Genomic DNA, 25,892 nt, shown 5'->3' with positions numbered 1-25,892 from the left:
TTGCCCATCCCGCTGCTGACAACTGTCCCTGGGACGTGCAGGGACAGTTGCAATCCCGCCTGCGAGATCCGGTATTGGCTTGCTCGGGACCCACGAGATCTGTCTCTTGGGGTGTGAGTGGCTTCTCGTAAAGGAGGGACTCTGGAACTCGTGATGTGCCAGCCTTTCTGCGGAGCGGTCGCTCTATCCAGACCAGAGTTTTCTGAGGGCTTGCGCCGCAGCCTGTAGCTAACACCCGTCTTCAGAAACCCCATTAACTCGTTCAGGGTCACCAGTGTTCCCTTGACCACCTGGCTCTGGCACTTTGGAAGTCGATTAAGCTATCAGGCCTCATTGTTCTTAAGGGCAATGGCCAAGAGGGGACACCGGTCTGGGATCTGCCTCGGTGCTCCCTTCTACCTCCAGTGGAATCACACTATGGGATTTGTGGGCGAAGAAAGGCTGGTAACTGCCGTTCCGCCGCCCCCGGCCCAGCTCCCCACACACGGGCCCAGAGATGCGGACCAGCGGGAGCGGCGCTCACGTGCGTCACGTCGGGGTGCCTCGGACACGAGTTCAGAGGGGCTGGTCTAGGAGCGCCCTTTCCTCCCACGCGGGGCAAGCTCCCCCCAGGCCTCCCACTCACTCCACTCGCCACGGACAGGACACCGCTCCTTCTGGTCAGGAGACAGAAGCGTTTGCGACGAACCCAATGTTGGGTCCGCTACCCCCAGAATTCAAGGGCTCAAATCCTCGCCTCCAGACCCCGAATCTGCCGGTGCCTCGGTCTCAGACCTCCAGCCTCCAGAGTTGTGAGGCCAGACCGTCCGCTGCGTGAGCCCTCAGGCTTACGGACGAAGACATCGGTGACGGGGAGTTAAGCTGCGGCACACGACTCGCGCTCACGCCCCACCTGGACCCCGTCCTCTCCATCGCACCCTGGGCTTCTCTAGAAGCCTTCCGGGGGGGACCAACGCGTGTGCCCCCTCGTCCCTCCTGAGCCCCCACGGAGCCCTGAGCTTGGCATGTCTTGTTTCTTGTGCCCCCAGCACTGACCCACAACCTCACGGTAGGCTTCAGGGGAAAGAGGGGTCCTCGTTATCCCAGTTTTCATGACCGACGCCGGTGGCCGGGCAGGGAATCGAGTCAGCACGGAAGACAAAGGCGCTGACCCTTTTCGACTCGGCTCCTCCTCAGACCGCCTCCCACCGTCGGGTAGAGTCTGCCCCCCTGCCCGTGGGTCAGGCTGCTCTGTGGGTCAGGGGCCCATTGGTTACAGGCTTGGCACACGCTGGAGAACACGACGACACGGAAGTCAACCATCACGAACTGAAAAGCCCACGTTGTATGGGACGGAAGACTTTATGCAGCCGCTTAAAATGATCCCGGAGAAGAAACGAACTGTTTGCGAAAACTACTGACAAGCGAGGCTCGGCAGGATGGGATTAACGAATCACAGAGGTCCGACAAAGGGGCGGCTGAGACGGGCACTTCCGGGGGATCTCGCGAGTAACTCGGGACTAAGAGACGATCCGCAGGAGACAGATTACACCCTCGAACGTTCTCGAAGAATGACCTTCTTGGCTTCAAGAAGGCTGCTCTTCCCGCCGGTACCCAGGCTCCCCCCCACCGGGCACAGCTGACCTGCGTGGAAGGAAGGGCGGCCTTGGACGGGCCCCACAGCAAAGAGCGGCACAGCAGACATTTCTGGAGGTGGGGGGGGGGGGTAGCTGCCCCTTAGCGGCACGGGGACCCTGGAGGATCGGCGACGAGCTGACCCCGCAGGCACGTGTACCTGAGCCCCTCTCTACAACCGCCCAGGGTGTGTGTGGGAAGGGAGGCGCGTCACTTCTCCTGCCATTCTTCCTAGTGGAGGACGCACAGGAGACGGGCTCTCCGTGGCAGACGTGCCCAGAACCCAGAAGGGCGTCTACGATGGGACGTCACGCCTTCTACGCAAATCCATCCCCGTGTTTGCGTCCGAAGGAAAAGCCGAGACGGAAAGAACCGTCGCGAAGGCACGTAGGCGCTTCATTCGCTGTTGCCCTCCACGAGCGCACGCGTGTGGCGGCCACGCCGTGAGGGAGACGTCCTCGCCCGTCCCCGAGGTGGTCTCGCCTCCTCCCGTCCGTTCCGGGCTAGGCCTCTTGCACGTGCCAGTGTCAGAAGCAACGTTCTCAAAACCACGGTCCCTAAACAAACTCCAAGTAGTCTCTTTCCCTCTCTCTCTCACACGCACCTGCACACATACCCATAGACACGCACACGTGTGCACACATGCATACACGTGCACGCGTGTACACGTACACACCCATGCACATACATGCACACATGTGCGCGTGCACACACAACGCACACACTCACCTACACACACGTGCACACACACGCACACACATGCACACGCCCTGTTTCCTGCTGACTTACGGGATTTTCCAGGACAGCGCTGACTGAATGTGGTCTCCCCCGCCTGCCCCTCTCACCCACCCCTCCCCTCGTACAAGTGACAGCCCTTGCCCTCTCCCCCCGCAGGGACCCCTCCCTCCCCCTCCCCCCCCCCCCCCCCCGCCGCCGGGAGGACGGGGCTCACCTGCCGGCAACGTGGAGAACTCCACGAAGGCCTCCTTCTTCTCCCGCTGCTCCAGGGGCAGCTGCCACGGCATCTGGTGGGGCCTGGCCAGGACCTTCACCTTGTAGGCCACGTTGGGCCTGAGATTGAAGAACTGGTACGTGTAGCTCGCGGCCCGGACCACGTCGAGCTCCTCCTCGTTGAGGAAGATGACGTGGCTGTAGTTGCTGTTGGCGGGCAGCCAGGAGAGCTGGGCCGAGATCTGGGTGATGTTGTCCACCCTCAGCTGGGAGGGGGCCACCGCCACGTCCTTGCCCACCAGCAGCGTGCAGCGCAGCTCGTCCGAGTGGCCCCTGCTGGTGGCGCACTGCACGGAGATGCGGTAGGTGCAGGCCGCCGTGTCGAGCTTCTCGATGAGGGCCTTGGTCCTGCTCCCCAGCGTGAGGCTCACGCGCGGCTCCTGGTCCACGAGCACGCTGTAGCTGCTCACGGTCCCCCAGCCCGGCGGCACTGCCGGCGGCTCCCAGGCCACAATGACACTTCTGGCGAGTTGTTTGATGAGGGTGATTTTCCTAGGGTAAGGCACGATGTCTTCTCCGACGTCGTCGACGCTCACGCCCAGCGTCTCCGCACCGCCGTCCGCGACGCCGGCGTCGATGGGGGTGGGGGCGTGCAGGTCCAGAATGTTCTCCCCCTCCGAGCCGATGCCGGAACGGTTGATGAGATTCTGGTCCTGCTCGTTCCCCAGCGTGCTTGCCGGCCGCGACTCGTTGTCCTGGACAAAATCCACAAAGTTGGAGGGCACCAAGCCCCTCTGCCCGTCCAGGAGCTCGCCTGTTGGTACAAAGGCAGTGAGATCACCCCGCCCTCGCATCGGGGCCCCGAGGTCCTGCCGCACCCGCACGGCTCCCCGACAGGGCCGTGCGGTACGGCCGTGGGATTCCACAGGTCGTCACGGACACCTGCTCAAACGTCCCGTCCTCGGGACCTTGCTCCCACCGCTTGCCCCCTGCGACCTGCGAACCCATCAGGCAGCGTGGCCCCCTGCTTAGTCAACACCTGCCTACGGACACGGACACCCCATGAGCGCAGAGATCTCTTCCCGTTCATCACACTGAAGAGTCCTGGCACACAGTCGGTGCCCAGTAGATGTTTGTTTATGGACGAACAAACGTGCATGAGACGAGAGTTTGGGAGGTTAAGAAAGTAAACGTCTTACTATTATTTTTGAGGGTACGATCACATGAATAGGATTTCAAGGTGACCTCTCCCCCTTGCAAAGCACACTGTGTACGTCCTAAGGAAGCTCCCAGAATGCCCGTTTGCTGTGAGAAAGAAACTGCCCATGTGGTGCCAGACCACCTGTAGGTTGAGTGGCAAAAAATTTCATCACACCAGCTCTCGTGGCTACTGGCGGCCACAGGGAGAAGCTCTTCTTATTCTGCGAAATGCTCTCTTTTTAGTTGGGCTCAAAACCTGTTAGCAGCAGAGGTCTAAAAAACAGAAGTGTTTTGAGGAGCCTCAAAGATGCCGTGATTTGGGTAATCTCGCAGCACCAGCGGGACGGGCCATTTGCCCAGTACGTGGCAGGGCGTGGCGGGGAGGTGCCCGCTCCCAGCAGACCCTGGCCTCGGGAGACGTGTGATGGACCCAGAGGAGGGCACGTGACCATACGATGGGCCGTGGATTCCCCCAGAGTAAAGGGGGACTCCGGCCTGCTCCCGGCCCCACCCCCAGGACGCTCTCACGAGGGCCGGTGCTCGGGTGACGCCGACAGTCATAACCGCACTCACCGTGCACCGGGTCCTGTCCTACCCGCCCTGCACCTCGTTTACCCACGGCTGCCCGCAGGTCGAATTCGCTTTCTCCGTTCTACACGGAGGAAGGCACAGAGACGAGGGAAATTCCCGAGCTTCGCAGCCCTGTTTGAATCAGGCCTCCAGAAAGCTGATGCGGGCAAGACGCCTGCTGTGAATATTCTAGAGCTTTCCAACGAGGGTTTTCTGGCGGCCGCCTCGGGCGCCTGTTTCTACAGGTGTGAAAAACAGTGACGGTGACGTGAACGTAGGTTAAGAGTTCGGGCTGTGCTGCCACCAGCCGTGGCGGATTTCTCGCGTGGACGGCCCACGGCTCTGCTACCACGTGCCCGGCAACTACTGGCGAGCGACGCAGCCCACAGCCGGGTGGCTGTTCAGCGTCAAGAGGCAACCTGTGGGGCGCCCGGGCGGCTCGGTCGTTCGAGCGTGACTTCGGCTCAGGTCATGATCTCACAGGTCATGAGTTTGAGCCCCACGTCGGGCTCTCTGTTGTTAGCGCAGAGCCTTTGGATCCCGTCCCCCCTCACTCTACCCCTCCCCCACTCCTCTCTCTCAAAACTAAACGTCAAAAAAAAAAAAAACGGAAGCAATCCAACCTCACGTCCAGCAAACCCCAGCTCGAAAGCCAACTGCGTCTATCAGCCCTGGGAACACTCGGCAAGGCCGTGAATCAGGAGCCCGCTAATTTAGCAAGAACTGGTCCTACAGCTCAAGGTAAGAGGCCAAGACCCTCCCGTTCGTCCAGGGTGACCGAGCGACTGGGGACTGAGGAGTCTCGCGAGGCTCGTGAAGCCGCTGGTGCTGTCCCGAGCTCATGCTCGGGTTACGAAAGGGACGGAAGGTTAGGCGTCCCAGAGGGAGGGAGGAGGTCGCATTTCCCGATTTCGGACTGGGCGGGGCGGTAACCCCGAAGGGAGGGATCCAGCAGCACGTGGGGCAGACAGCCAGAAAGCCCAGAGGTCAGTGGGATCGCCCTGAGCCAGGCGGGGTCATCTGTCCTGCCGGGAAGGAGGTCAGCTGGGGGTCCGGGGGTCCTGGGGCAGTAAGATAGAAGACGCAACAGATCCCCTCTGGGAACAGCAGTCCGTCGGCCCCGTGTGTCCGCACAGCCACCCGGCGAGCTCTGCGGGGACGGACGTTGCAAACCTCCACCAGTGCCTCAGGTCTGCGGGGTCAGGACACCCCACTCAGTCGTCAGAAGGGGGAAAGCTGAGGAGGGCGGGCGGAGGGTCAGGGCGGAGGGCTGGGGCGGGCAGGCGTAGCTGGGGGCCTGGCCCATCCACGGGGACCAGTCAGGTGCGCGGAGCAGCCCCGGCACCCACCGCCCCGCGCCTTAACAGACCTTCATAGAAGCCGTCCTCGTCCATGTCCCCGTACACGTAGAGGTACTTCCCCGCCGTGAGGGGCAGCTCAGCTTCCGGGTTCTCATTCGGCCCGTCGAAGGGGTTGTAACTGGAGGAAGAAGGACACTCGTGGAGCAGGTGCTGCACGCGGAGGGCGGTGGGCACCTGCACCCCCGCGCCAGCCGTGTGCCCGCCAGGAACGGCGGCAGCACCCGCGCTCTCGCACACACTCAAAACAGAGAGAGAATTCTGAAACTGAGGCGGGCGCTCGGGGTCCCCGTGCCACATGACACACTGATGACCCTGATCTCGGTTCGTACCCGTCACGTCTGCCCTAAGCGTTCGCATTAGTAAGCAAAGAAGAATCATTAACCCTATAATCTTTCCGTCTATACCGCTTAGCAAAGGTAGGACCACACCGCGTTTACTTTGCAGTGATCTGCTTATTCTTTCCACTTTCCAGTATGCGTGGCCCTCCCTCTAGCTCATGAAATATTCTATTGTGACCCTTTTTAAAAAATTTTTAAGGTTTTTTTTTTTTTGAGAGAGAAAGAGAGAGAGAGAGAGAGAGACAAATCCTGAGTGGGGGAAGGACAAAGAGGGAGACACAGAATCCGAAGAAGGCTCCAGGCTCCGAGCTGTCAGCGCAGAGCCCGACGTGGGGCTCGAACTCCTGAGCTGCAAGATCATGACCCGAGCCGAAGTCGGGCGCTCAACCGACTGAGCCACCCAGGCGCCCCTCTGTCATGACCTTTTTTAACGGATGTGGAATATTCCACTGAACAGACTGGCATACTTCACTTAACCGATGTCCTAACACTGGGCACCGATGTGGCCTCTAACCTTTGGTTAATACAATCACCATTGTGTCAAATATCCTCGTAAACGTGACATTTTTTATAATCATGCCCGATGTGCAAATAAGACATATAGTACACGAAATGGGGATTTTTTAAATTAGTTTAGAATAACGGAGAAGGCCCCAATAAAAATTAAAACAGCATCTGCTGATAGTCAAAGACGATAGGCACGTGTGGTAGAAATATAATAACGAGGCGATAGCGACTCGCACACCAACAGTACCAGAAAGCTCACCAGCACTTCCGTGTACGTTTTACGAGATCAGCGTTCCATCTCGGCGAGGCGAGCAGAGAAGATACTATTTCTCCCAATTTGAATCACAGAGTGAGGTCAGGGGCACCCGCCCAAAGTCACAAGCTCACAAAGAGGCCTGGGGTGGGGATGCTGGGGACCAACATCAAGGTCTCCTGACCCCCGTCCTCTGCAGGTTTAACGGCCCAAGTCACCGTGCCCCTCACTGTCCGAGTCCAGGGTCTAGGGAAGTTTTGCAACAGTCTGATGGTTTTACTGAGTCAGTAACTGCCAGGGGCCATCTGCGTAAGGAAGAGACACAGATGGATGTTTGATGTGATAGCCCAGCGGGCGGATGAGGAGAGTAAGCAGCTCCCGGCAGAGGGAATGGCGCGTGCAAAGGCCCAGAGGCAGGAGCAGGGTCCCTCTGGGGCGCCGAGAGTCAGCTTGGCTGGAGGAGGGTGCTGGCCGCAGGAGCGTCGAGGGATAGGGACTGGCAGGGTCCCCGTGGGTGTGGATTTGATCTTCGGTGCTGGGAGGTATCGGGATTTAAGCCAGGGAGTGATGTGACCACACCTGCATTCGGTAGAGACACTCGGGCGCCCCATGGATGGGGAGCCGGCAGGTGGCAGGTGGGGCGAGGACACTGGATCAGGAGTGGCTCAAGAGGTGATGGAAACGGGCTTTGGCGGGGGGAGGCTGAAAGCTGAGTCAGGGTGGGCAGACGGAGTCACACGTACTGAGCCGGGTCCACGGTCAGGCGCGGCTGCACCGAGAAAGCGGGGCGAGGGTCAGTTCGGGGTGTCTCGCGTGATGCACCGAACGCGCGAGCTCAGAGTTCTGTGTCTGCAAAGCCGTTTGCACAGAGCGATGGTGGTTTCGGGCGGGCAGGAGAGGTGGGGGCAGAGGCAGACGGACCGCAGGCGACCATCCCAGGAGGTGACTGCGCCAGCCACTGAGGGGGGGCGGCCTCAGGCAGGTATTGTCTCGTTTCGGGTTTGGGGACACCTCCGCAGGCTTACTGAATGATGTCCGTGTTTGGTCCCAGGGGATCCCCCCAAACTCCTGCCTTTACCTTCAGAACCACCCCAGCGGGGGTGGTAAGGTACGAAGAGAACTCAGACGTGCAAAGTCCTCTCTGCGCTATTCGGTCTCACGTGGTTCGGGCTTCTTTGGCAGGCTGGCTGAAAGAGTCACAAAGCCAGCACCAGCGCCACATCGAGGGCACCAACAAAGAAGAGAACGAACGAGGGGACGTCGTGCACTTGGGCCGTGCCTGGTGACGGCAACGGCAGACGGAAGCTGGTTGGTCAGCCCGTCTTCTTCCGTGCCCGACTTCACGCTGGCTACAGAATGCGTCCACGGGGCGCGCCGGCTGTTGGGCCCCTGTTCCCGGAATGAGACCTCGCCTCTCCTGGAAGAGGAGGGAATGCGAGCCCAGGGCACACGGCACGCGGGGAGGCTGGGGAGGCTGGGGAGGCTGGGGCGGCTGGGGAGGCTGGGGCGGCTGGGGAGGCTGGGGAGTGTGGCTCGCCAGGGCGCAGGCCAGCTGGGAAGTGAGCCAGTCCCGAGAGCCCAGTTCAGCGCGAGAGCCTTACGAAGGGCTCCCGCTGGAGAAAACGGAACGCGTGCCAGGTATCCCGACCGGCAGAAACCAAGGACAAGAGGCTGGGTCCTCATCGAGCGTGAGGAACGGGAGACGTGAACTATGTGGTTTATGGCTAACTCCTTCCCGTGGCCGAATGTGGTCTCGGGCTTGCCGGCACTGTCCCCAGGTAGCGGAGTTGTGGGGAGGCAGTTACCCCACACCCGTCTCAGAACTGGGGGGGTCGTTCCCCACAAAGACTCTGAGGGTCGTTCAGACCAGATGGCTCCTTAGTTCCCACTGAGCGTGGACACCACAGGACCCCAGCGAGAAATTAGCGAGGGGCGCCTCGCAAGTGTGAGGACCCCAGAAAGGCAGTAAACGGGGGCTCTGGACAAGAATGTGCCCCTGTGAGTTTCAGCTTGCCACCTGCCGAGGGCTAAACCGTCCCCCTGAATGTTGGTTCAGGTCCTAGCCCCCCAGTGTGGGGAACATGACCTTATTTGGAAATATGGTCTTTGCAGATGCGATCAGGATGGGGTCGTGCTGGAGTCGGTGGGCCCCCCCCCATCCAGCGACTGGTGTCCTTACTGACAGAGAGAGAGAGAACGAGCAGATGCACAGGGATGTGGCCACGTGAGGCCGGGCAGAGACCACAGGGATGCACCCATAACCCGGGGACGCCTGGAGCACCAGAAGCTACAAGAGCCCCCAGTGAGCACAGCCTTGCTGACCCGATCCCGCACTTGCCGCCTCCAGAGCCGCCAGAGAACGTGCTTCTGCTGGTTTAAGTCTCCCACTTTGCGTAAGTCGTTAACGGCCGTCCTGAGAAACAAATCCACCATCTACACGCTTTCCGTCAGAACCGACAACAAACCTTCCCCGTCTCCCGAGTCTGGCCGAACGGCCTGCCTTCGGCCGAGGACCCAGGGAGGGTGGGGAGGGGAGCACGCCCAGACCCGCGGCCCCGTCAGCCCCAAGGCACCCCCGCACGTCCACGGATGCTCGGAGATGCAGAGAGGAGCTTCGTGCTTACCTGTAGCGGGCGACACACAGGTGGACTTTCCCCGAGTGCCTCTGCTGCTTGGAGGTACTGGAACTGTGTTCATTATCCATCTGGTAAAGACACAAACCACGTTCGGGTTATGCGGCGGCGGGGGTCACGTTTTTGCGGGAAGCACACAGGAAACCCTTCAGTCTCGCTGAGCCTTCTCGCCCCAGACCGCGGAGCTCCCACGAGCCCTGACTAGACCAACTTCTGTGTCTTGGGCACCGGTCCGGAGATGAAGCGGCTCCCTCAGTGTGGGCCCCCTGGTCACACGGAAGGACGTTTATAAAGAACGCATCTTCCCGAGCCAAGAGTGGACCGGAGGTGGGGCCCCCCAACACGGGGTGTGGGAGTCGCCGGGCAGACCGTGCGAGACTGCCAGGCCCTACCGGGCATCTGTGGACACAGAGACGGACGATGACCCACGGCCTCTGCTCACAGGGGCTCGGCCCTGCGAGGGAGACAGACACCGTCCACCGCGATCACGTGTCAGAGGGTGCCTGGTGCTGTGGGGCTGAGACAACCGGGAATACTGCATAGAGGAGGTGACAAGAGGGCCGATGAAGACCAGATATGGGAATTTACGGGAGAAAGGGAAGACGCCCGGAGAGAGAGAGGGAGGAGGAGCGGGGGAGGAAGGAAGGTGAGAGGACCATCGTGTTCCCACCAGACGGATCCGCGTGGGCGGGCCAGAACTCACGTCTGATTCAAATCTGCATCTTGGGCTAGCGGATCTCGACAGAAAGGTGGGCTTGATGGGCAGAGGCTCCGGCTTGTCACCAGGGAGCGGGAGGGGCCGGATATAGTCCCCGGTCACAGTGCGGCTTCCGACGGTGCTCTCCTGACCTGGCCACGACATCGAGACAATTTGAACAAGGATGCCAGTGAGGTGACACACGCGTGGGTCCTCTGACTTTCCAGCGTGCCTGTCCCCCTCGCTGGCACCAGCCTCAGGTTTTCATCTTGGGAGCTGCCTGCTTCCTGCCCTCAGTCCCCACTGGCCACCTGACCCCATGCCCCGCCAGGCCATCCCCCCGGCAGAGTCCACTCCTGGCTGTGAGGATGGTCTGGTGGCGATGGCAGTGTTAAACATGCGGTGGGAAGGTCCAGCCACGGGGAATTAAAAGAAGCCACAGGGAAAGAGCCTCTCCTTTTCCCTGGCTGCAAACTGAGAGGCTGTGAGGCCTGGTGATGCTGCAGCCACATTGCCCCCAGGAGGCGGAAGGTCTGTCCCACCGGAACTGGCTCCTAGAAGGGGAGCTGCCAGATGGGTAGGAAACGTATCCTGGGGGCGCAGTTGGAGCCCCCGAATCCAGCTGTGCGGGGAGCCAGACATACTGGCTCGTCTACTCCAGGTGATAAGCAAGTTCCCTGCGGCTCACACCCATTTAGGTCAGCATCGCTGTCATTTACGACCCAAAGTGTCCTAATATACATACAAAGCGGCCGAGAGGCTGGGAATGTTTAGAATTCCGAGGAGTAGCACGGGAGCAGTGATTCCCTCCCTGACCTCTCTGTCCAGCCTCTGTCCGCAGTGGCCAGACCTCGGGATCATCTCACCGAAGATTCAACCTGCCCAGTCCACGCGGGGAAAGGCCAAATGATTCGCAGTAAGGTGGGAAGTGTCCCTACAGAGGCTTTCACCTGCCAGGGGCCCCGCAGCTCCGGCCCGGTTAAAGGAACTGTGGGATAACACCCCTGAAGTGGAATCAGTGCCAGAACAGACACAGGGCCCTGCTGGGGCGTCAGATCCCAGAGAGCAGAGGTGTGGCCTGGTCACTGCCGTCTGTCCCCACTGCTCACGGCAGCGCTCGGCATACAGCAGGTGCAAAGTGATGCACGCCCAGGTGCAAATGCGCGCCCAGGAGCCCCGGGGCACCAGCTGAGAAGGGGGAAAGGCCAATCTCTGACCCACGGCCGGTCCGACCCCCTGGCAGTGGAAGTCACGAGTCCCGCTTTTGGACAGAAGCTGTTTGAGCAGGTGCACAGTCGACTGTTTCCTCTTTGAAGGAACATTCCAGACAGAGAGGCTGTGCCTCCAGCCCAGCGCTCCTGAGCGAGAACAGTGGGGCCAGTGCCCTACGCCAGCCTCAGAGGAACGTGGAGCCACGGTCGGCGATGCCGCGAGGGCAAGGATGAAGCCAGGGGCGCGTGGGCCCTGCCAATGGCGCCCCCTCGTGGGGCGAGGTCACTGACTGTTACGCGAGCTACGTCCATCCAGGCGGCTGTGTGGAAGGCTTGCTACAAACCTATTCGCACACCAGGATCTCATCGATCCGCTTGGTGGCGACCCGGAACCACTGTGGGTCTGAGTGCCCACCTTCCACCACCGCGGGTCACACCCTGTTCTCCAGATTGTTTCAACACCGAGCCACTCCCACTGGACGCACATCTGCATGCCTCACGGAGGCGCGCACACAGCAGCCCAAGACACCATGGGGAGAAGGGACGGCTGGCCACGTGGGCCGGGGTGGGCACGCGACGGTGGGTCGGGTGCTCTGCTGTGACCAGCCTGCACACCCGACGTGGGCGAGGACCCGCCTGCCCCGGCGGTCTGGGGCTCTGGTGCACGCCAGGCAGAGGTTCCACGTGACAGGCCCCTGTTAAACCCTGGGTGCCACGAAACCACAGGCTTCCCTGGGCCGTAACTCTGCACTCAGAGGCTGCGTTTTTCAGTGCACGCGGGCGTTCTGCGTGGCCTCCAGGCACCCTGTCCCTGTCCCTGAGGATCTGACGTGTCCCTGTCCCGTGTCGGGATCTTGAAAAGCATCACCGGCCAACCTCATGCGGCCACCCGGCCTAAGAATGTTTGTCTCATCTAGTGACAGCTGAAACTGTCCTACCCCTTCTCATCCTTCAGACGGCACAGCCCAACGTCCTTTCCTAGAGCCAGGCTTCTTCGTCCGCCTGGTCTGAAGCAGTCCTGGGTCACTTTCTAGCTTGTCACTCTGTCCTCACGCATCTGTCCCCTTGTCTGTCTCCAGCCACCGAGAGGCGTTTCCACAGGGGCCTGGCCAGCTGGCTGACCTCACAGCTGCAGCCCCGACACACGGGCTAGGCGCACCATGCCCTCGGAACACCTTGGAGGGGTGTGCAGACCCTCCTCCCTCTGCCCTGCTGCTCACAGCCACGTGGCACATAGCTAATGACTGAGCGGGAAGGACGGGGCACGTCATTTATCAAGACAAAGGCAGCCTCGCTTTGTCTTAATATCACGAAGCATCAGAAAGAAACGATCACGTATTTTGATGCCAACAGGGAGAAATCTGGACGTTCTCTCTCCGACGGAACTCAAAAGGGGGGGGCTCTGACACTCATCTCCCCAGATTAAAAACAACAGTAACTTTTAAACAGGCGGGTATTCTTGCAACCCCTGTGTCCTGGGACAGCCGCCCCTGGGCGGGGAGCACAGTCCCGACTGATCAAGGCAGCCTCTGTGCCCCGGCTGGAAGCCGCAGCGAGGCCTGAGGACACACATCTGCCATCTCCGTGCTGGATACAAAGACGAGATCCCTCCCCCGACGTGCGAGGTCCATCCCCATCCTGCGTCCTGAGCACAAGTGTGACAGGGGGGCGCTCAATTCACCGCCGTCACGTCACCGTCGCCGCCTGAGCAGGAACGGAAATCGGTCCCCACACGGAGGGGGCAGGGCACGAAGGCGGGAGGCGGCCGCAGCCCAGCGGTGCACCTCGCGGACCCCGGCCTCGCCCTGGTCTCTCTCTTCCGCGCAGTGGGACCGGGACAGCGTCCGCAGGGCACACGGCTGCGCGAGGAGCGTGTCTGCTGATGGCATCGCGTGCTCAGAACGGGGGCTGGTGCACCGTGCGTGCACAGTGACTGCGGCTGGCCCGCCGTCGCCCGGAACCCTGGGACGCCGGTGCCTAGGCCGGTGGGTCAGGCGGACGCTCACTACGCACGCCCAGATGCGGGGTCACCGGCCATCCCTCCTCGGCCACGCACTCACCTTTGCCGATGGAGGGGCTGAGTCCATTCATGAACTGCGGGAAAGGCTTGCCGGGCGCGGGGACGTCTACGGAGACACCAGGGCTGACTCCCAGCAGGTCGATCTTCCCGGCGTGCTGCCGGAGCCTCTCCAGGTCCTGCGACAGCAGGCTGAACTGCTCACTCTGCGTCCGGCATTTCTCCTCCAGCTCCCGAACCTTGCTCTGCACGGCAGACGCACGGACACGCGGTCAGGGGCGGGCGGTGGGGGATACGTGTGTCCGTGCGTCTGCGTGTGAAAGCGTGTGAACGCGTGTGCGCACACGTGTGCTGCCTCCCACCTCCACAGGAGGACAGTGTCCCATCAAACCAAGCGTCCTGAGCGGACTGGCATTTGTTCCTCACCAGACAGACCACAGGTGCAGAGAAACCCTACGGACGGTCAGCTCCCAGCCAACCGTGGATTGTTCTGGGCTGTGTGTGCGGCCCAGGGACTGGTGGTGGACACGCCCCACCGGAGCCATTTGAAACTTGGGAGTGCGAGGCAGTGACACAGCCCAGACACGGGGGCAGCTCGGCTACTAACCCGCCAACCCGTTCAAGGAACCTAACCCCAAAGAAGTGCTTTGGCAATAACCGGGAACTTCTACCTGCTGCATTCATTCGGTCAGCAACATAGTCACCTGCAGACATCCAGAGGGGTCTCGGGAGCACCGGGGAGGGCGGGGGGCTCCCCCAGACACGCATCAGGGAAGGGGAAGCTCCCTGCTGACTGCCTGCTCCTGTCCCAGCCGGTTCTCAGGTCGGGGGGCTGGAGACGCACTCCCCGCTCCCCAATCACGGACCACACTTCCCATCCCGGTGCAGACACAAGGCTTTGCCATGGGGACCAGAGCGTCCCGCATTGTCCACGGCAGGGCGGGGCGCACGCCAGGGAGGGAGGCAAGCGGGGTCAGCTCCGCCCCTTCCCTGCGGTAACGCCCCCCTACGCTGCTGCATTAGCTCCTGGGCTATTTCTCCTCTGTCTCCCTCACCGTGAGCTCCAAGCCTCTCTGGTTCCCTCCCTGATACAGCCTCAGTGCTTTTCACGGAATCAGGCCCACAGTAGGTGCTCGACACGTCTGCCGAATCCACGAAAGGGGGAACCGATTTGCTGTGCAGGGGGCTTACTTCGTCTGCACAGAAGTCCTGCCTTCGCTCCGTTCCTTACTCCATGATAAACGGAAAATCCCGTTTACTGTGTTATCGATTTGCCGTACTGCCCGGTTCCCCCACTAACGTGCCAGCCCCACGAGGGCAGGAGCTGCTGGCTTTCCTGCGGCGTCCCCAGCACTTGGAACAGAGCTCGGTGGCGAGTCCACCTTCAGAAGGCGTGTGGTTCACACAGGTGTGCACGCAGGAGGGTGGGGACAGCCAGGGATGGCCCGCAACTGTGGAGAGCCAGCAACAGAGGTGCCTTTCCTTCCCCCCCCGCCCCTCCTCCTCCTCCCTTTCCTCCCCCCCTTCCCCTCCCCTTCTCCCTCCCCCTTCCCTTCCTCCTCCCCCCTTCATCCTCCTTTTCTACCCCTCTTCCTCCTTCCTCCCTCTCCTCCTTCTCCTCCCCCTCCCCCTCTTCCCCTCCTCTGGCATTAAGCTTTCCAGCTCCTTAGTATAGAATGAAGTGCTATTTATGTCTGAGATCAGGGGTTTCTAAAAATAAACCTAACAAACCCCAAGCCTATAATTAATTTCTTTAATTCATTAAAAAAAAAAAAAAAGCAGCAGGCTTCTTTTAAAAAGCTGAATGAGCTTGTCTGTGACAGCTGTCTCCAGCGAGGAAGGCAGAGAAGCGACATCAGCCAGCGCTCCCAGGCGCAGGCGGGGGACACTGGGACGGTGTCAGACCCGCCCCCAGCCCCGGCCACCGCTGCCGGGACCCAAGTACGGGATAACATCTGCCCCAGGGCAGAGCCGCGAGCCCTCGGGGGACAGGCAGGTGGGCTACCCCCCTCGGGCGAGGGGCGCTGGAAGGCCTGAGCTCCCCTGGGTTATCCAGGTGGGCTCCCAGGTGCCGGTGCTGGTGTGTGGGGTATCAGGTGGCTCGTGGGAGAACACGAGCACCACTGAGATGGCCGTGAGTTCGTTTTCACGTGCGTCACGACAAATTCCGGCAGATCAAATCCTCAGCACTGTGTGCACGTGACAAGTGACCTTGCTAAAAACAGCAAACAGATTCCTCGCTTATGTGACACTCTAGAGATGACAAAACCATAGTGACGGACAACAAATCAGCGGTTGTCGGGGCCGGGGCCGTGGGAGGGCGTGACTCCCAAGGGGTACCAGGAGGGGGTGTCTTTGGGGCGATGGGGCATCCCTATTCCCACGGTGGCGACACGAATCTCTACGTACAACCGACCCCACGGAACTTCACACGAGATGGGGAAGAGGATGAACGTAGAAACGGGCAAAATCCACGTCACGGCTTGTAGCCTGGCGGCCCGGCTTGCGCCAACACGGGCTCTGGGCCTGAGAGTGCGTCACGGCCCCGGGAGCCGGGCGAAGGGGACGTGGGAAGGATTGTAGCAGTTTATGTACCTTCTTGTGCGTCTCAAATTATTTCAAAATAAAAAGGTTTTAAAAATGAGCAGATCCAACGAAAGTAAGAAATGATGCTGCAGGCGGCCTGTAGGCGCCAGGAACGTCTCGGTGGCGCGTGAACGGTGTTGTGTGCGGAGCGCGGCCAAGGTCCTGACGGGTCGCCGCTGGATCCTGGCGCCTGAGACACACGTGGGGCCGGCCGGAGCTGTCTGGCTTGGGGTTTCCGGGACAGGGCGGGGCACAGAGGTGAAGGAGGGCGACCGAGCTCCCCTGGCCGGGCCCCTCAGGACTCAGACACACGGGGAGACAGGGGGGCACATGGAGGCACCCAGCGGCAGCACTCTTCCTGTGCCGCTGTGACCACGGCGTCCTTGGCACCCACTGCTGGCAGGCCCAGGACCTGAGCCCCCTGAGAATGGCCCTCAGTGACTCCCTCCTTCCGGGGTGTGTTCCTGTGTCCAGGGTCCCCTTCAGCGACGGGGACGGTGACACGCCGCCTCCCCTGCAGCCGGCTCTGCTGGGAGCGGACCTCAGAGCATCGGGGTGCCTGGGGCGCCCACGGAGGCTGGCGGGGAATGCCAGGGGGGAGGGAGCAGGGGCAAGACCGCGGGATGTCGGGGTGGGGGGACACAGCGAACCAGGGCACGGGTGTCCTGTCTGCATCCACTCAGCACCGACCAGACCCACCGTGGGCAAAACTTTGTCTCCCGAGAGCAGCAGAAAGTCTTCAGTATAATGAAAAACATCTCAGTTTTTAAATGCCGGCAAGCATCTCAGAGGCCAACAAACGGTCCGGGCTGACGAGTCCCATCTAGAGACGGCACGGCGGCTCCATGACTCCCGGCTAGTGTCCCCGGCACCAGCTCAGGCTGGCCTGGGTGGCCCTCGTGGCCCACAAGATGATCCCCCGCAGGGTCTGGGGCTCCAGGCTGTCAGATGGATAGTTGACAGTCTTTCTGGATGAACAGCACGGACTTCTACTCCAGGGCAATCGGCCGGCACCACTGAGAAGCCCTTCCCGGGGTGGGCAGCATGACGCTAGGACGGCTGCGGCCCGGAGCCACCTGCCCCGAACACGTGTGCTCTCTGTGCCTCTATCGGCCAGCCATGCTCACCGGTACGGCCCAAATCAGGAAAAACGAAACAACCCTGATGAAATGGTCAGCTTTTCCCTAAGCACGATGAATGGGAGAAACAGACAATTCCCGGTGACATTAAAGGTACCATCCCACCCTCGAGGGAACAGGGCATAAGACCGCAGGCCCCAAGCCTCTAAACGGTCCTGCGTCCAGATACTGATCAGAGGACGTCTGACTGCCCAAGGCCACGGGGACCGGGCTCCGTCAGGCTGACATCTTCCCTCGAGCACACCTTCCATGGGAGCTGATGGCAGAAGGTCCTGAGGGTGCAGACAGGATGTTGCTGGGCTACAGGACAAACACGGGTGTGCCGTGTCGTGCCTGTCTGTCAGGGCGTTTGCTTGATCCACATCTGTCCACGTGAGGCCACTTGGTCGGGGCCTTGCTTCCATCATAACCCGGGGTAAAGGTGTAGGGGGGTGGCCGAGCCTCTCCCACCTCCAGGTGCTCCCAGAGAGAACGGAGGAGTCGAGCCGGCCACGCCTGCCTCTCCCGCTCCGGCCTCGCTTCCCCTCCGGGCATCAAGGGCAACGGCTGTAGGGCAGCAGGACATCAACCCTCGGAACCCAGGAGCTTCGGGTGCCTGTCCTCTGTAGCCTGGGTGGGTGGAGACTCAGGACAGCGAGGAGATGGGAGCTGGGGACCCGTGACACCCAACGTGCATTGCACAGGAAGACACTCCCTCTGGAAGCTCCATCGGGCTCTCCCCCTCCCGGAAGACAGGAAGGATTTCCGGGAGCACAGCGTCCTGGCCTGGCTACAGGGGCAGGGGGCGGCCCGGGTGGCAGATGCGGGCCAGCGGCCGGGAGGTGCCTCTGAGGGTCCCAGAGTCACCAGCAGGAGGAACCACTTCCCCGCAAACAGGAAGGCAGCAGTGACCCCGCTGATCCGCCCGGCTGGCGTATTTGAACAAAAGTATTTATTTCAGGATTCAGGGCACTGTCGCCTCCTGGGTGGGTGGCCTCCCAGGGAGCCGGCCACCTGCAGGCATCGGGAGTGGGGGCCGCTCAGAAGCGGCTGTGTTCTGACCGCAGCGGGAACAGATGGCACAGTCATCAGGCAAGTCAACTATCCCTGGAAGAAACGCAGCGACTTGCACATTTGGATGCGGGTATTTATAAAGATGACGGAAACACACCATGAGCACGATCGCTAGCGGGCCCAGCTCGGCCACTGTGAAGTTCACGTCTGGCGCTCGGCCTTCGTGGAGAGCCACGTGGGGTGCCGTGCCCGGTCACCGGCGTCCGAGCAGGGCCGCCGTGGATCATCAGAACAGCAGGCGAAACCAGGGAGCGCTCCAGGCAGCCTGGGAGCAGCGGCTGTGTGTGGCGTCCTGACGTGCAAACAGGATTCAGGAGCCGTTTCTGAGCACCACACGCCTGCTGCGTGCCAGGCGCTGCCGGGGGCTCTCACGCATTCTCGCGGACCGTCAGGGGGACCCACGGGCTAAGGAGGTAGGAGCCCAAGGCGCAGCAAGGAAGTACGGCCAAGGTGCGCAAAAGCCAGGGTCACACCACCAGGCAGTGGCCGGACGAGGCCAGGCCTCTGAGTCCAGGCTCTGAGCTGGCTCTAGATCCTGGACACCCCCGCTCACTCACGGGGGGGGGCCCCGCTCACTCACGGGGGACCTGGAGGCAAGTCAATCACACAGCCTCAGTGGGCCTCGCTGCCTTCTCCTATAACGTAGGGCGAAGCACGTGTTCCAGAACCCAGTGGCAAACTGCAAAGTCAGACCCTGGGGGGCAGGGTGGGGACTCCGTTGCAGAAGCTAGAAACCTTCTACCCTCCGTGGGCAAAGCCTCAGCACGGACACTGCTGGGGGTGGGGGATCGGGTATCCTAGTAACTCAGTCACCCGAGCCCCCTCACACACACCCACCCCCCCGGCCGGACGTCTCTTTTCAGCACCTTGGAGCCCATGCAAGTCTATCAGAATCCCCCAGATTTCACCATTAGTGGGGACACTCAGTGCCGTCGTCCCCGTGACCCCATGAATGAAGGAATGCCTTCTGCTGCCAGTTTCATACCCGTCTGGGTCGGCTCCTGCCTGCAAGCAGAGCCCATGGGAAAATCCACAGAAGTGCGCGGACGGGCTGAGTTCCAGAACCTCTGCAGGATGATGCGAGCTTGACACTGAAACGAACCGCGTCGTAGCCAAGGGGAGACTCCGGTAAGGGAAGCCGTCTCTCCAGTCGAGGTCTTACATCCTACAGTGTGTGGACCCAGCACGGCTAAAACACCAGTGTCTTAAACATTTGCTTTGGTTCGTACGAGTGAGCGTTTCCCCAACTGTCCAACTTAAATCGCACTGGATCCTAAGCTGGTGGGTCTGGACCACTGGAGTTTTCCTGCTTCGGTACGGACACCCTCTGTCACGTGGTTTTACGGAGACAGATAAGCACCGATCGCTGGCGGGACCTCGGAACTCCTGAATCGCCTCCAGGGGTACCAACAGTGAGCGGAGGTGGCGGCATCGGGGACACAGAGCTGGACTCGGGGGGTTAGTCCCGGGGCAGCCGAACTCCCCACCGTTGGAGCAAGCGTGGCGTCCTTGTCCCCACGCACGTCGTCTTCCAGCGGAGACTCAGGAAGACGGGGCTGCTGAAGCTTCTTCCGGGGGCGGGGGGGGCAGAGACCCCAAGCCGACCACGATTCCTGGGGCAAAGAGGCTTCTCAAGACACGGAGGATGGAAAACGTTAATGATGAACTTCAGATTCTCGACGTGGCTAATCCTCTGTCACGCTTCAGCATTACAACCGCGACGTCCTGAGGATCCTAGAATTCAGGCGGGGCAGGGACGATGCCACAGCTCAACCGCGTTCGGCTTCGTTTCCTGGGCCTGTGACACTGTCCCGGTTTCTCCTGTGGTGAAGTGTCACTGGCTACGGCCGGTGCACAGTGGACACAGAAGAGAACGTAGGAGCCATCCCTGCCGCAGTCACCAGGAAGCCCTGTGCTCCGGATGACACAGCCACAGGAGGCAGGGAGCCCGGGCAGGGCGCTCCCGGGGGCCTTCCCAGGTGGGCGGCGGGTGTCACTGACAGGAAATGACCTTTGTGTGTGCAGCGTGAGGCTGCGATGCGCTGGGGAGGCTGGCCTTACGCTTCACCTGACAACCAGCTCCGGCTTTCCGACGGGACCAAACCCACGTGCTCCTTCACCCACACGCGCACTCAGTGCCACGGGGTCACCAAGTAACCAGGTGTCCTAACACCCGCCCAGCAGGGTGACGACGCCTCCCTGAGGGCCCCGCGACACGGTGCTGGCACATTCAGGGACCCGCGGAAACGTTTTCGTTTTAGTTTCCTTGAAAACCAGGAGTAAAGAGAATACGGGAAGAACGACTCCAACCTGGACCCTAGCCCTCTTTACACCCACGCAGATATACGTAAAACGTGACACTTGATATTTTCACGGGGCCCAGGAAAGTCACAACGCAGCCCGGATGCTGGGTCCCACCTCTAGGAGGGACCCCATGCCTGTCTGGGTTGGGGGAGCGCGGTCTGCTCCGGAAAGTCTCCCCAGATGCGACCCAGGGATGAAAGGAGCCCGCAAGGGTTCCTTCCTGGCTGTGACGAGTGTCTGGTGTCGCGGGCCATCTGATGCCTCATCCCGGAGCGGACGACCAGCAAGCTGGGGGCAAAGCAGTGAGGCGCTAGAAAGACGCCCCGGGGGAACAAGCCACAAAGCAGCCAAACGCACACGTAAAGCACAAGGCACCGACACCGGTGAGAGCAAGCTCATCGCGGGGGGGGGGGGGGGGAGCGCCCCCTGCGACGGACCCCAGAGCCCGTCCCCTCCCACCCCACGGAGGGGCGCCGCGCCCCTGCACACTCTCCTCAGCCGCCCCAGACGGTGCCACCAGGGGGCCCGCCTGCCCTTGCAGCCCGGCTCTGCCCTTGCGAGCTGTGTATCCCCGGGCAGTTGGCTCAGTCTCTGTGCCTGATTTCCAACCGGTAAAGAGGATGCCGGTGGTGGCCACCTGACCGGGTCTGGTGCCCGGCGGGTAGTGGCCACGTGGTATGGGGGACCGTCTCCTGCTGTGACGCACCTGCCAGGAGGGGTGGGGCGTCTGAGTCCCGCACTGTGTGAACTAATTCACGACTCAACTCTCGCCGCAGTGTTGCTGGCAGGAGGGCTGAGCCCGGCTCCCAGGGAGGACGGGACAGGGAGGTCCCGGGAAGCCAGGCTGCAACGCAGCGGCTGAAGCTCCGGCACCAAGTTCCTGGGGTTTGAGTCCAGATTTTGCTTCCTACTAGCTTGCCTTGGCCGAGTCACTTAAACTGACTGTGCCTCATTTTCCCCTGGGTCGTCATGGAGATGAAGTGAACGTGTGCACCAAGCCCTAGATGTCCCTAGATGCATCCCTAGAATGGCACTTGGCACGGAGTAAGTGTTCAATAAACGCTATAGTCTCTGCTATTACTGTCATTACTGTTAATCGATTTTAAAGTATTTTCTTGCTTCTGTGTCTTGAAAGAACTCCCTCACGGAGGGATTAACTGACACTACCTGCTCTTGGGCATACAGAGTGCTCTGTGGGGATTCTGGAAAAGCTCTGGTCTGTGTTAACTCCCGACACCCATCTTCGCTAAGCCCCGAAGCCAGTCCCGACGATCTGCGGGTGCTGGGACTCTGCACGCGTCCTGACCGGAAACAGACACAGCTCCCCTCCTGCCGTCCCCAAACATCCTAGCCATTCGCTCATCAGAAAACGGGGCCTGGGACACCCACAGAGCCGGCTCCGAGCACGACGGTGTTCTGAGGGGTTTTATTTAACGTGTTTCTGGAGGCGATCCTTACTACTCCTGTTCTCTGTCTCACTGGGCGAGGTTGGGGGGCTGTTCTGGGCTGTTCTGCTGAGTAGAACACCTGGCCAGTGGCAGTGACCAGCGTGCGACCCTCCAGGGACACAGACACGTTCCAGCACAAGCGTGTGGCACGCCACAGATGTTCCTTGTCGACGCTTCTGGTGACGGTGAGGGGGCAGAAGGGGTGGAGGTTCGGGTCACTAACGTGCTGAGCCGTGGATCGGCCAAGACCCCAGAGGGCTGGCTGGTCCAATGTGCTGCCCTTCTCCAGACTAGCCTCGCAGACACTGACCAATGCTTCCCCGACGCCAGCTGCATCCGAACTGGGTCCCTCCCAGGTTCCCGGCTCCCTCCTCCAGAGCGTCTGACTCCACAGGTTAGGCAGGACCCGACAACCCGCATTTCTAACAAGCCCCCAGGTGATGCTGACACGGCCAGCCTGGGAACCCCACTCTGAGAACCACTCACCCCCAAAATGGGAAAAGCGTCCCTTCCGTGAATACGTGATCCAAGTCAGGGTTTCGGAAAACACTCAAAACCCTGATCAGAGGGACGTGCGGCTCCTCGTGTTCCCCCCGGGGGGGGGAAGGGGGTGGCGGGGGGGGGGGTCAGTGAGAAGCGTGGCAGTTTGTTCACGGAAGAAGGTAAGCCCCCAGCACAAACACAAAGGCGGAGCGTTCAGGGGCCAGGATCGAATCCCCGATGACCGACAGAGAAGCTGCATCTTGGGCTCTGGGCCCCAGGTCCCGTGAACGACCCAAGGGCAGAACGAGCCCCACCAATTCCCACCCCCCACCCCCAGTGGTCATCGGGGCTCCGACATGCCCTTCCAGCCTGACCGTTACAGCCTTCGCGGAAAACGGGAGACCAGGTTCGCCGGGCCTGCTCAACACGTGCGAGACCAGAGCTCGTGCCCCCGGGGCCCCCGTGGAGCCCCCTGCAAGCGGCTCCCCGAGCCCCCAGCCCCACTGTACCAGGAGGAACCTCCAGCTGCCGGCTCCGGAGGAAGAGCTGGGTTGAGCCGGCCCAGGGACCCGTGGGCGCCCCATGCACGCGGAAGGCGTCGCCACGCACACACGGGGACACGAGGTTCCCTCAAATACCTGCATGCTGTCCAAGGCGTTCTGGGCGGAGCGCAAAGCAGGACACAATCACAGGAAGGTGTTGTGAACAAAAGAAGACAGAGGATTCTCAGCACATCTGCACGGCCTTTTCCATTCGTTAAACCCAAAGCACGTTACGATGCTACCACATCCCAAAGCATGCACGGCCACCGGCGCCGGGTGGCGGGGCCTCGGCGGGCAGCTCCAAATGCGGGTTAGAACAAGAGACATGAAATCAGCGGGCTCCGGGTGATGGCAGAGGAAGCAGACCTGCGGCCAGGAGATGATGTGAATGGCAGCGGGGGTGGGGGGGGGGGGTGTTCAGGCAGGGGCGGAGATCATCTGTCAGGGAGCAGCATGGCCACTTGGGGTCTGTGTCCATTCTCTCAGGTTGTGTATCTCCCACTGCCATTCGTCACACTCACCCCTCCAGATACTCGTTAGCTAATGGACGCTCTCAAAAAATCAATTCTAATACACGTGATGGTAGCGAAGCAACCTTTCCCTGCGGGAGGAATAGACGTTGAAAGGCAACGTGAGAGACGTAAGAGGTGTGCACGCGGTTGTCCGTGGCCGCTGGTCCCCTGTGGGTGAAGGACGAGGTCATCTCGGGGGACAGCCGCGTCCCGTACCTGGGGATGGCAGGCCCGACGTCACCCACGCCCGTGCGTCTGCAGCGAGGGGGTCGCTAACTGTCTGACCACTGTCCGCGTAGGCGGGAGGCCTGGCGTGGTCCTTACTCCCACTGATCACGCACAGAGCATGCAGGTGGCTGGGCCTCGGGGGGAGTCAGAGTTCCGTCCAGACCCGCCCATCCGCCACTCCTGGGGAGCCGTGGGGCTCCACGCAAGGGACAGAGGTGCGGTCACTCCTCCCAGGACCCCACGCGGGTGGGACTTTGCACACCTCGCTGCCGAGCCCCCCGGCGCCAGCAGGACCGGCTGCAGAGAGGCCCCCACGCTGCGTTCACTGGGGGCGGGGCTGAGGCGGCACCTCGGATGCCGGTCACCGCTTTCATCACCTACGTCGTCCCCCTCCTAGCTCTGCAAATGCCTCCCCAGATACCACCTGCCCAACGCTTCCCCAGGATCAGCGCCGTCCCCTAAAGTGTGCCCTGCACAATTCACCTGCGGGCAGGGTGCCCAGGGGAGTGGCCCACCTGCTCTCTCTCCTTACTCCCGCGTGAGAGAGCGACCTCATCCTCCTTACGCGCCACCCGAAAGGCGCCCGCAGGGGACAGCAGGTCACATCTGAGGCCCCCGGCTCCGAGGCGGGCGGTGTGGCCACGGGGACGTGGCTTCAGCCCGCTTGTGCGTGCGGACCCCACGCAGGGACAGGTGCACAGCGCTACTGACCGGCTCCCAGCGGGTGCTCGGAGCCGTCGCCCGCTTCTGGGAGGCGTGAGTGCACATGCCTGTCCCCGAGCCCGCCCACCCCCGAAGGCAGCCGGCTGGCCGCGGCACTCACCTCTAGCAGCTGCACGGCGCCTTCGTGCTTCTTCTTAGCTTCAACCTGAGCCTTTTTACGGCAAAAAGAGAAAAGAGTCAAGGCTTAAAGCAGGGGAAAGAAAAGCCCCTCCGATCAACGTCTGGATCATCAAGGCACGAGTCACTGCCTTTTCCCCCCTAAGAAGCCCCCCCAGCTGTGAGGAGCTAGGTCAGTTTTGAGCTCTCTCTCCTCCGGAAAAGACGGAAGGAATTCTGGCCGGCCGTGATGCTCTTCGTAAAAACCAGAAAGCGTGCCCCGATCTGGCAATGAAGGGACGGGCCGGACGGAGCACAGGGCGAAGGCCCCGGTCCTGACAGGCGGCCACACACGAAAGGTGGCCGGACCCAGGAGAGCAGGACAACCCTGCCTGACACCTCGGATGGCATCACCGTCTCCCCAGGTGCCCTTCATTGCCCTTCACTGCCCTCAGCGTCATGCAGACTTGACCCGCAGGTAGCTGAAGGTCAGCTACAATGTCCCCGGGCCCCAAGGACAGGCAGAGACGGGGGCCCCGGGCATCTGGCAGGCTCCCGGCGGCTCAGCCTATGGCGGGGGCGGCCTCCTCAAATTACTTGAAGCAGAGCCATCTGCTTCACAGAACGAGAAATGTTACGAGTTTCACTAAACCAGTTTCCCAGGACGGCTGCTGCCCGAGCCAAGTGGGGAGTTCACGCAAAACCAAAACGTAACGTGCTCGTCCTTCGTCCCCTCCGGACCCGGGTCTGGCCTCGTGATGCCAGCGAAATGTCTGCCGCCTGCCTGTCCGGCACTCACGGCCCCCTCTCCTAGGAAGGGTCCTGAGTGCTCTGGGGCCACAGCCCCCGGACCGTGAGCATAACAGCTCTGGACTCCACTGGTTGTTTAAGGGCAGGTGTGCAGCCAGGTTACAGCAAAGACGCCTCGCCTGGGGATGCTGGGGGAGAGGGGACAGACACTCCAGGCCTGCTGGACCCGAGCTGGAGTCAAGGACAGTGCGGAGCGCCACAGCTGTCGGGCCAACATGAGGGGCGAGGCTGCGGCAGCCAGTGGCCTCCAGCTGGACATCGAAAATGAAGCCAGTGCAGAGGAGAGCAAAGGCAGGAGCGTGCTGGATCCAGCCGCGTCTGAAGCCCATCTCGGCTGCGTGTTCGACTAAGATTCCCTTTCTGTTTTCTGTCCCTCAAAACCAAGAGTCCTAAGGGACACAACCATCAGCCGTTTGAGAATACAACATTTCCCGCTTTAAAGCTGGAAGCACTGAGGTTCGGTGAGAGCCCGAGGCTGAATCCCACACCGGGAGGGAAAGCCTGTCCCCACCCGCTGTGGCCGCACGGATGCCCCCTCACACTGGGTTCATTCCCAAAGGAACGGACAAGTGGGTCTTTGGAGAGGTTTATCTCCCGCCGCTACAGGCACCTGCCT

The 25,892-nt window shown here is 61.3% G+C and overlaps 1 protein-coding gene across 8 annotated transcripts in view; it reads right to left on the bottom strand.

The window, feature by feature from the left end:
* RIMBP2 (RIMS binding protein 2) overlaps positions 1-25,892 on the bottom strand; it is a 219,915-nt gene that overhangs the window by 40,272 nt on the left and 153,751 nt on the right. For 6 of the 8 annotated variants that reach the window (XM_043557292.1, XM_043557295.1, XM_043557297.1 and 3 more), the window contains 6 exons: positions 24,471-24,521; positions 13,396-13,597; positions 10,131-10,276; positions 9,419-9,498; positions 5,705-5,814; positions 2,567-3,379 (listed from right to left, as the gene is read on the bottom strand). In XM_043557292.1, coding sequence (XP_043413227.1) covers positions 2,567-3,379; positions 5,705-5,814; positions 9,419-9,498; positions 10,131-10,276; positions 13,396-13,597; positions 24,471-24,521 — 1,402 coding nt within the window. Of the gene's footprint in view, positions 1-2,566; positions 3,380-5,704; positions 5,815-9,418; positions 9,499-10,130; positions 10,277-13,395; positions 13,598-23,003; positions 23,247-24,470; positions 24,522-25,892 lie in introns of those variants that run through there. The other 2 variants (XM_043557293.1, XM_043557296.1) reach the window with 2 other exon arrangements.

The sequence above is a fragment of the Prionailurus bengalensis genome, chromosome D3 (assembly GCF_016509475.1).
Source record: "Prionailurus bengalensis isolate Pbe53 chromosome D3, Fcat_Pben_1.1_paternal_pri, whole genome shotgun sequence".
NCBI classification, from domain to species: domain Eukaryota; kingdom Metazoa; phylum Chordata; class Mammalia; order Carnivora; family Felidae; genus Prionailurus; species Prionailurus bengalensis.
This window is presented reverse-complemented; position numbering and strand designations above follow the sequence as displayed.